Source organism: Parasteatoda tepidariorum, chromosome 10 (assembly GCF_043381705.1).
Source record: "Parasteatoda tepidariorum isolate YZ-2023 chromosome 10, CAS_Ptep_4.0, whole genome shotgun sequence".
NCBI lineage: Eukaryota > Metazoa > Arthropoda > Arachnida > Araneae > Theridiidae > Parasteatoda > Parasteatoda tepidariorum.
This window is the reverse complement of record NC_092213.1, coordinates 60,901,522-60,913,026: the sequence shown is the minus strand read 5'-3', so window position 1 is coordinate 60,913,026 and position 11,505 is coordinate 60,901,522. Positions and strand designations below refer to the sequence as shown.

Below are 11,505 nucleotides of genomic sequence, written 5' to 3'. Positions count from 1 at the left end.
TGGGGTGATTAGAAAACCCGTACAGAGATGGTATTGGTCGACTCTACTACTTTTGACCACATCATACATTGGACAGATAATGCCTGAAAGAAGATTTTCCCTTTTGATGAAATTTCTTCATTTTACAAACAACTCTAACTATAATCCTGACTCACACCCACAACTAGGTTTATGGAAACTTTATGAAGTATACAAGCATATAAACGATAAATTTAGAACAGTTTTATGTGCCTGAAAGAGACATTTCAGTGGACGAGTCGTTGCTTCTGTATAAAGGACGACTTGTCTACAAAACTTACCTTCCAAAAAAAAAGAAGCTAGATTTGGATTCAAGTTTTAACAGCTATGTGAAGCCAATAGTGATTGATTGCTTTTTCTTCTGATAATGCCGCATTCAAATCAACCACAAAGATTGTTTTGACCTCGATTAAGGATCTTCTCGATCAAGGATATTGTGTTACTCTGGACAATTATTACGCGTCAGTTGAACTTGCTGAATACCTCCTGACTAGGCGCACCGACATATATGGAACTTTAAGAATAAATAGACTTGGATTTCTTGAGAAAGTGAAATGTCACAAACTCAAGAAAATGGAAATTATAGACTTCCAACTCGGTAAAATTTGTGTATTTAAATACCTGGGTAAAAAGCCTATATTGATGCTCAGCACAATTCACTCAATAGATTTTGTAGACCAAGAAAAAATCAGGGAAAAAAAACAATGGGGAAGTTTAAAAGAAGTCTTTAAAAAAAACCAAGGCTATCATCTACTACAACTCGACGATGGGAGGTGTTAATATGGCTGATCTATGTATGTCTTAATACCCCACAGTTCGAAACCAACAAAAGAAGTAGTACAAAAAGTTTTTTAGCCAAATATTGAACCAATATGTTTGGAATGCCTATGTGCTATATAAAAAAATGGCGGTGTTCTGACTCATTTAAATTTTCATCTTGAACTAATTGAGGACCTGCTAAAAACATATGGAAACGTGAAGTCAGCTCCCAATCCAAATTAAGTTGACCGCCTCACATGTAGACATTTCCATACATATATTAATGCTACAGAAAAAGAAAAAAAATCCAACTCGTGTATGTCTTATGTGTAGCAGAAATTTCGATTCAAACGGTAAACGTATACGAAAGGAATCCCGTGTTCAATGCAAGCACTGTAATGTGTCATTATGTGTTGCACCTTGCCTTGAACTGTTCCATACGGTAGCTGATTTGTGAATTATTTAGTTTTAAATTATTTAGTTTTGTTAAACATATATTCATTAATTTTTTTAAAATTAATATTCATTCATAAATATTCATTCATTCATATTCATTTAATTATAAATGATGTAAATATGATAATTTGATGCTCGTGAAAATTGAATATAAATGAAAGCTAGCTTTTTAATGTTAAAAGAAAAATCTTGCATATTATTTTAAAATGTTCGTTATGTTCCTATTTAAAATTTTCAAACAATAGTTGATTTATAAATTTTTATGTTTCCTAAAATAATTACAATTTACTTCATTAACGTATTGATATTCGTATTTTTACTTCATATATTTGAGTAATTGTTTATTTTTAATTAATGTTATTGTTTTATTTATTCTTTTCTACAATTAATACCTTAGTTTGTTAGAGATCTATTTTAATTTACATGATTGTGTTATTGCATTCAATTTGTTTTATGAGAACATACCCAAGTCAAAATTTTTGAGGGTTTTCCTTTAATGGTAACCAACATAAGTAACCCATCACCCTAAGGTAGGAATTCGGACAGATTTATGATGTTCCAACATAAGAATAGCAACTTGTTTTGATGGTGTGTTCATGTTGGACTATCGGAAATTTCCATCATATTTTTTTGGAAATCAAATGTTGGAACCACCATGACCCCAATTTAGGAATTCGGGACAGGTTTATGATGGTCCAACATAATAGAAACTTGTTTTGATGGGTTATTCCTGCTGAACCCAACAAATATTCCACTTTAAGTATCTTGGAATCTCTTTGTTGGAACAATTGTTCCAATGAAAATTTCTTATTACTTTATGAAGTGCAAGTAAAAAAAAACACTTTGTAAATGTTATACAAAAACGTTGTAGAATGTATCATTCTTAATGATCTTTTTTTTTTCAAAAAAAAAATTTCTATGGTGGTACCTAAATGAATTTTATTTCCCTGGATCATTAACAAAATTCAATATTTGTCTGACGTAAGTAAATTTTAATTGTTAGCAATTTAATATTAGTGGTATAAATTTCTTAATGAAATATGACAAAGAAAAATTTTAACAATTTTTTTATTGAAATCTTAATTTTTTTTCCGATGGATATCAGATATCTTTCCCATCAGGTAACGGTTTCTTCTTTTCATGCATTTTGGATCTTTCATTTATTTCGATCCCTCTATTAGCCATATATTCTTCTATTTGAACTAATAAAGAAAAAGTAGAACCTTGTTGAAAACAGTATGGCAAACAGAGTGAATATGCTATAGTGAGATTTAAAGCTAGAGTACAATAAAACAATCTTATCTACTTAAAATATAATTATCAAGGCAAAAACTAAAAGATTTATCTTCACACAAGTAAATCTAATCATTAACTGCAATTCATTTACTATCATAAATGTGTTGGTTGCGGATCTATACGCTAATTTTAATACTCAGTTTCAGAATATTTTTACATTTCTAAAATAAAACCAGTCAGGAAATCTAAAAATGGCAAAACCAGAATCCATAGAAAGATTTCTGAAATCATAAAACCTAAAAATGAAAATGTTTTCAATATTTTTCAAGTAAACAGTAATGGGTAAAATAGTAAAAAAAAAAAGAAAGAAAAATTTACAAGAATAAAATACGGCATTTTTCTAGCTATGGAGAAGAAAATTAGGTCACAACAGACAAAAATTGGTAAAATCCTATAACTCTAGAATCAGTAGTAAGGTTCGGATTTAATAGTACTTAATTTAACCTAAAGAAAATTCCGAAAATAATTTAAGTATTGATACAAACCTTAATAAATAGCATGACACAAATAACTCATATGCTCTGCCAAGCAAGTCAGTGTGCCAAACACATGCTCTTTTTTTTATTACTTATGTCATTTCTGACAGAGTTCTCCAGATTTCCCCAAAAGCCCATTCAGTAATTTTGCATGCCCTGGCATGTCAAGCAATATAATTGACAAACCCCGATAATTAAGAATGAAAGTTAAAATTAACGGTTAAAGATAGTTGCTCATTAAAGATCAAAAGCACCCCATTTCCATTTTCTTAAAAATACAGAATGGCACATACCAGAAATTACATTCAATTTTCAGGTGTCAGACCCGGCCTATCCACATAATTTTCAGATTTTTTTCTTACATCCTCTGACATTTCTGCAGGGGATGCCGGAAACAGATCTTTCTGAAAGGACGTCTTCAGTTCAAATGTCCACAGCCAAACTTTTAACAAATTTACTCACATTCTCATCAGAATGACAGACTTCCAACACTTTTTTTTAAAGAATAACTTCATTTCCTAAGTTGATATCCTGCAATAAAACAGTTTTAAAGGTCAGTATTATTCAATTTGTTGAGGTGAATTTGTTTAAAATAAATTCCAAAAAAAAAAAAATTCAAAATTTTTTGGATTGTTTTGAAAACATTTTGTTGTTGTTGTTTCTCATCCCCACTGGTCTAGCGGATCTAGACCAGGTCCATGAGTCCATTCACCCTCAGGAAATCAAAAAACAAGACCGGGTCGCTCAGAAAGTCCTCCTTTTACAAATCCACACAGCTAAGGGGTAGATAAGGCTGGCTGCATTGAAGAAACATTTGTTGCAGGTGGGATAGACCTTTCGCTGCTGTTCATACCTCATGCAATTAATGTGACCACTGATAAATCTAGTGAACGCGGTCTGATCGCTTCTATTACCTCTGAAGGTCAAAACACGACCCGGCTTTTCCCCAGAGTATCAGATATGTACTAGGGGAGTATTCCAGACTAGCTGGACGCCTTTCTTTCTAATGGAGTGAATTTCCGAGGATGTGGGTGCCAAACTTTCCGGCAGAGGTTCATTTGTGCCAAGTTTTGACACAGAGTCAGCGATCTCATTCCCGTCTAGACCAACGTGGGACGGAATCCACTGCAAATAAATGAAAAAGAAAGGTTTAGAGTTTTTTTTCCAAACATATTTTAATTTTAAAAATTCTAGGAAAATTTCAAACATCTTACAGCAGAATTTTTACATGAAATAACTAACATGAAATAATAACATTCACGATGTTAGTTAGAACTTGATCATAAGCTATATATTGTCACAAATAATTTTAAAACTGCTTATGCTTCAGGATTGTTACAAGATTTTTGCAAATTTTCACCTAAACGTGTACTATTTCTCAACTTTTTATACCAAAATCAAAGTTTTGATAATATCAAGCCTTCCCGACTATGGGTTTCTTATTAAACGTTCATAAGGAGTTCAAAAGCTTTCCATTTATTATAGATTTCCATTATTTAAAACTTTTTACACACTATATTTTAATATTAAAATAAATGAAGTTAAAGGGAAAAGAGTATTTAACACTAAGTTGTAATTAAAAACGAAACGCTGCTGTCTTTAACATAGATTTATAAAAAAAGCAAAAGAATTCAGGTCAACTCAAAGATAAATGAAAATGCTTCAACAGATTAACATAATTATGAAGAACATCTTTTTTAATCATTTAATGTAAACTCAAGGCAGAAAACTATCACAAAAAAATTTGCTAAAAAGTTGTAAATTTGTACCTCTGATAGTTCTTCGACAAAGAAAGAACTTTAGGTGTTTTAGATCGAACACCAAAAATGGAATTATTTAAAGCATAATTAAAGTTGTTTAAGGTTGCGTGCTTTAATTATTGGAACAATAAAAACAACTTACTTTTAAAACATATTTTTAAATAATAATAAAAAATACAACTGACAAATCGAAATTAGCAATTCTAGAGCTCGAATATGAATAAACAGAATGTGTAAAAAAATGGAATGAGTAAATAATAGAATGTTTTTTTCTTAGAACTAGTGACGCCATTTGTTGGCATTTATTGAAGTTACGGTCCACCACAGTACTACCCCCCCCCCCAAGTGCCCAAGCACAGAGAGGCTATAAGTAACTGGGGTTGAACCGTACTTTGCGGCCGGAGCGAGTTGTGATGTCTGCAGCTCCTGTGTCTGGCCGTTGAACAGGTGGATCCAATTTCTGTGTGGGAGTAATTGTTTGTTTGTGATCAGGCTCGTCATCTATTAAAAAGGCTGCCTTTAGTCTGTCAATGTTGATGACGGACGGTTTTCCATTTATGTTCAATGTATAGGTCTTATCGGTTCGCTTTAAAACGAGGTAGGGACCGTCATAAGGCATTTGAAGAGATTTTTTAACGCCATCGTGCCTTACAAATACATGTGTCGATTTGCTTAGCGATGGGTGAATAAATAAGCCTTTGCTGCCATGTGCAGATGTTGGTGTGGCTTTCAACAACTGCATGGATTTTCTTAATTGTTGCAAAAAGTCATAGGGGTCCGTATTGATAGTTGGAGCCTCCAAAAATTCTGATGGTAGTCTTAATAGTGTGCCGTAAACAATTTCTGCACAGTTGGACTTGAGGTCTTCCTTAAATGTAGACCTGAGTTCAAGCAGAATGAGAGGTAGTGACTGAGTCCATTTAGCTTTGTGGCTACGAAGTCCTTGTTTTAATGTTCTGTGGAATCGTTCCATTATGCCGTTGCTTGAAGGGTGATACGGTGAAGTTCGTATCNCGTTTGCGCATTGGTCATACACGTATTACACATAGACATCTCTTACTAAGTGAACCTGCACCAGATTGCTCTAGCTGCAATGAACCATTAACTGTTAAACACGCTCTGATCCAGTGCAATAAATTTAAATTTCTAAGACAACGCTATTTTGGCTACAATAATCCTACTTTAAATTTACTTATTGGCGATAAACCACACTATAATCTTCTGTTGTACCTTAAGGACATTGGATTTTATAACTCAATTTAATTTGACCTTTTATTTAAACCAAGCACTCGTTCTTTAGACCAAGTTCATGGTGCGGTATAGCCATTTCTGGCTCTTGCGCCAAAAACACTAAATAACTAAATAACTAACTTAAATCTTTGGCGAGGCAGCTGGAAACTCTGGATCGGGCTGTGCATATGTTTAGTGATTTTAGATTGTTGGCAACGCAGACAACTTCTGGCCCATCCCGAAATGTCTTTCAACATGGTGGGCCAAACAAATCTAGATTGGATAAGTTTTCTGGTAGAACGTATACTAGGATGTGAGAGGTTGTGTAATAGTTTAAATATTCTTCTTCGAAAGTTCTGCGGAACATATGGGCGTATTTTTCCACTGGCAACGCAGCAATATATATTCTTGTTTCTCGTTATTGTCATTGGTTTAAGGTTCAACGATGATTGAGTTGTGTTAAGAAGATTTTGGAGTTATGGATTGTTAGTCTGTGCATCGACGATTTCTGTTAAATCTATGGTGGAATTTTCGATCTCGCTTATTTTAGACAATGTGTCTGCGACTATGTTATCAGCACCGGCTATATACTGGATATCAGTTGAGATTTGTGCAATAAAATTGAGATGTCTGAGCTGGCGAGGTAGCAATTATTCGAACTTTTAGTGAAAGCAAAAATTAAAGGGCGATGATCTGTGTATATCGTGAAACATTGCCCTTCAAGTATGTGCTTAAAATGCTTAATGGAGAGATAAATGGCTCGAAGCTCTCTGCCATAGGTGCTATACTTAATTTCAGTAGCACTCAGTTTACGAGAGGAAAATGCTATTGGTTTAGGACCATTTTGTGTTATGCAATTCAATGCGCCTGCAACTGCGATGTTAGAGGCATCCACCATTAAACATAATTTCGAATCCGATGTTGGGTAAGAAAGGGTTGTAGCAGCAGCTAATGCAGATTTGCATTGAGTATAAGAATTTTCGGCCTCATTATTCCGTTGAACAGGGTGCTTATCGTTCTTTTTGCAGTTTGTAAGTAAACTATTTAAATGAATTTGAATCATGGCTGCGTGAGGTCAGAACCGTTTATAGAAATTTAGCATGGCGAGAAAACGTCGAAGTTCTGATATAGTAACAGGTTTTGGAAAATTTTTAATGACCTCTACTTTATCCGAAAGCGGCAGTTATGAGACAACCTAGGAATTTGACCGAGGGTTTTCCTAAATTACATTTGTCTGGGTTCAGCTTAAGGCTGCAATCTCTTAAGCGAGAAAATACTTGGTTTAAATGCCCAATGTGTTCGCTTTCCGAAGAGGATGATATTAAGATGTCGTCGAAATAGGGTATGCAGAAATCGAATTTTCCTAAGACCTGGTGAATATAACGATGAAAAGCCTGCCCAGCGTTGCGTAACCCAAAAGGCATTGCGGTGTATTCGAAAAGGCCAAAAGGGGTGGTCACAGCGGTTTTTGGTATATCAGGGGGGTTAATAGGGATCTGATGGTGCATTTCATAATGTTTCCTTCAGCCAATTTTTCTCTTTGGGCATGAATGATCCACTGTTTACAAATGTCGTCTGGAAACGCTTGTTGTAATTTTGGAGCTAATACACGACCGTAACTGTTAATGTCCTCCCCAAGTGCGCGTAAGGCTTGCAATCTTCTATTACATTCAATGTAGGTTTCATTTAGGGCTGTTGCCGATAAGTTGCGTACTGGTGTTAGATTTTCCAGAAAGTCCAAATGTGCTTGGACAATTCTATTTTTGTCCCAATATCTATCCATTATGAGCTTTTTAGTGGTTTCACATGTGGCAGCAACAATAATGATACCATCAACTAAACGTCTTGGTTCGTCTTGCAAATAACCTCTTAAGAACACATGTTTATCAATAGTTGAAAGATTTGGATTGGAGTCTACAGAAGACTGGAATTGTTCCCAAAAACTTTGCCAATTTTCAATTTCACCGCCAAATGGTTCTAACTTAATCATCGGTAGTTATACTGTGTATGTTGGGCTAACAGGCGTTATCTGACCAGCAAGTGATGGATTAATAACCGAATTAGTCGCCAAATTGACAATTTCAGGGCCCTAATTAAAATTATAGCTGGCGTTAATCGTTGGCGATAATTTATTTTGGGTGTTTTTTCGGGCTTTAAAAATTGCGCGCTCCGCACTTTCTGTATAAGTTTCACATTGGGTAATGTCATTTTCGTATTCGTCATCCGTAAAAAGAACATGGATTTCATTATCAACCGTTTTCATTTCATTTAAGATAGTTGTTAAACGACTAACCGCATATTCCACATCTTCATTCGAAGTAACTTCTGTCATGTTGTTAATTTCAGTTGAGAAACGAGTTATGTTACTTCGAATAGTTTTCGTTTCCGCTTCAATTGCGACACTTGTTCTCCTTTCGTCGCCATTTTTCTTTCGCGGAGATCAAAATTCGCAATAGTAATAGTTTCGTAAATAACTTGCCAGTATTTTTGGCTTAGTTCCAAGTCGCTGATTCGTATGAGTATTTCGGCACCGGGTGTTATTTCGCGTGAACGTAATTAAATCACAACTTCAGTATATTTTGAAAAAACACCATGTACCTTTATTTGCAAACGACTACTACACAAAAGTGTTGCCATGCAGAGACAACTAAGTTCTTTTATTTAATCTAATTACTAAGTTAATTACTGGCGTGCAACAGGTGATATTTGATAACTTCATCTTGGGGGATATTCTTAGTGGTTATCCATCTAAACTCATTCCCGCTTCCTTGAGTAGGAGTGGGGTAGGTGTCCATCTAGGCAGACCTATAGCCACTCGAAGTGCAGCATTGTATAGCGTGTCTAGGCCGGTTGGCTTGAAAAGGAGAAGATGTGACTTTCAAGTCTTTCAAAGTCAAGAACACTCCTGATACAAGAATTGACAATTCTGAGCAGGTGATCTGATTGTGCTCCTCACCGTGTGCTAGAGATGCAGTGGAGCACAGACAGTTTCTTTAGAATTTTTTGCATTAACATTTTGAAGTGATAGTGAAAGGTCATATTGCTAGAGAAATATAGGCCGAGTATTCGAAGATTTTGGTCCCAGGGAATTGGTTTATTGACAATGTTGAAGCTAAAATTATCTGTTATCAGTCCTCTGGAGAAGTTAATGGTGGCACTTTTTTCTGAAACAATTTCAAGGTTCCAATCATTGCACCATTTCTGAATTTGGTGGAGAGAGAATTGCATCTTGTGTTTCACTTCGTAACTAGATTCTGCGGCTGCAATGAGGTAGATATCGTCTCCGAAGACAAGGCACAATATGTCACCAGGGAGATTCGAATGTAGGTCAGACAAGTATATCACGAAGAGGTAAGGGGAAAGACCTGACCCCTGTGGAACACCTCTGTTCATTTTGAAATTAATTGATAGCGAATTTCGCCATTGCACGGCGATCTTTCTGTTTTTGACAAAGTTATGAATAAAGAGGGCATCTCTACCTGTGATGCCTGCTTTTAAGAGTTTGAGGATTAAGGCTTCCTGGTTAACATTGATCGTAAGCCAGGGATGAGATTCTTCCGCGGATTCGCGGATTTCCGCTTTTTTTCAGATTTTTCCATTTTTCCCTCTAATTTCCGCTGAAATTGTTTTTTGCACAAGTTAAAATATTTTATGAGGAATTTAATTTTTCGCGGAGCGAAATTATATATTCCTAGTCCTTATTATATTGTCCTTATTATATAGTCCTTATTATATAGTCCCCCTAGTCCTTATTATATAGTCCTTATTCCTCCCTCTGAAGTTTCTCTAAAAATCATTTCCTTGGGATAAAACTGGTTGGTCTTTATANGGTGATTTGATTGTGCTCCCCACCGTGTGCTAGAGATGCAGTGGAGCACAGACAGTTTCTTTTGAATTTTTTGCATTAACATTTTGAAGTGATAGTGAAAGTTCATATTGCTAGAGAAATATAGGCCGAGTATTCGAAGATTTTGGTCCCAGGGAATTGGTTTATTGACAATGTTGAAGCTAAAATTATCTGTTATCAGTCCTCTGGAGAAGTTAATGGTGGCACTTTTTTCTGAAACAATTTCAAGGTTCCAATCATTGCACCATTTCTGAATTTGGTGGAGAGAGAATTGCATCTTGTGTTTCACTTCGTAACTAGATTCTGCGGCTGCAATGAGGTAGATATCGTCTCCGAAGACAAGGCACAATATGTTACCAGGGAGATTGGAATGTAGGTCAGACAAGTATATCATGAAAATGTAAGGGGAAAGACCTGACCCCTGTGGAACACCTCTGTTCATTTTGAAATTAACTGATAGCGAATTTCGCCATCGCACGGCGATCTTTCTGTTTTTGACAAAGTTATTAATAAAGAGGGCATCTCTACCTGTGATGCCTGATTTTAAGAGTTTGAGGATTAAGGCTTCCTGGTTAACATTGATCGTAAGCTGCGTGGATGTCAAGTGAGCTGCAAATTACGAACTTCTTTTCATGCCGAGCCCGGAGGACTTCATGATGGATATGGGGAAGACTGAATCAACTCCTTTAAATGGGAGGAATCCGCAATGGAAAGGGTGAAAAATTCCTGTCTTTAGTGAAAAGTCAGTGAGGCGTTTTAGGAGCATTCGAGAGTTTTGCTTAGAGTGGATGTTAGCGATATGGGTCTATATGAAGACACCTGCTCCGTAGGTTTACCTTTTTTTTGGATTGGAATGACGTGGGCCAATTTCCAGGGCTCTGGGATTTGTTCAGAAGACCAGATAGAGTTTAATCCGTCCAGGAGTTTTTGCAGAGCTGCTTCCGAGAGAGAGCGTAGTACTTTTGGGGGAATTTTATCCGGCCCTGGTGATTTGCATTTGGTGGAGAAGAGAGCGTCCTGGAGTTCTTGTAAAGTGAAAAGTTGATTGAATTCCTGATCTACTCCGCTGAAATCCAGGGGAAGTCAGTTTTTGATAGGCGGTTAAGAGAAGAAGGCTGCAAATGCATTTGCTTGTGCCAACCCATGCATCAGAGATAAGTATTAATTACGTGAAAATAACGTTAAAATGCCACCAGGTTTAGAGGAAAAAAAAACGTTCATTCAAAACGTTTTATTTCCATTTCTAGTGGTAGTCTCGAATTAGGTAAAAAAGCGTTCATATTTGGGTTGTTTTTAACGTAAAAATGACCATAATTTGCCCGATTTTTGACGAAGGTGAATTTCGTAACCAATTTTTCACATTATTTTTACCAAAATATTATCGTTTATTTTTGGTTATATATATTCGTTCTTTCTACCCGGAATATTCACGTATTTTTACTATAGGGAATTTCGTAGCAGACTTTTAACGTAAATTTTACTTTATTTGAACCAAAATATTAACGTTAATTTTCGGTCGTATATATTTAGTTTCTTTTACCCTGAATATTCACTTATTTTTATTATAGGGAACTTCGTAACCAATTCTTAAGGTAAATTGCTATTTACGTTACAATTTTCCGTTATATAATTATTTAACTATAATCTTTCGCTATATAAATTT

The 11,505-nt window shown here is 35.4% G+C and overlaps 2 protein-coding genes across 2 annotated transcripts; both read right to left on the bottom strand.

The window, feature by feature from the left end:
• Positions 1–3,959: 3,959 nt before the first annotated feature.
• On the bottom strand, positions 3,960–5,738 carry LOC122271950 (uncharacterized). Its single transcript, XM_043054725.1, has 2 exons — positions 5,157–5,738; positions 3,960–4,130 (listed from the first exon to the last, which is right to left on the bottom strand). Exons 1-2 carry the CDS (start codon positions 5,736–5,738, stop codon positions 3,960–3,962), a joined length of 753 nt encoding a protein of 250 aa, XP_042910659.1.
• Positions 5,739–7,451: 1,713 nt separating this feature from the next.
• Positions 7,452–7,985, bottom strand: LOC139426861 (uncharacterized). Its single transcript, XM_071186978.1, has one exon. The coding sequence runs from the start codon at positions 7,983–7,985 to the stop codon at positions 7,452–7,454; it is 534 nt and encodes a 177-aa protein (XP_071043079.1).
• Positions 7,986–11,505: the final 3,520 nt, after the last annotated feature.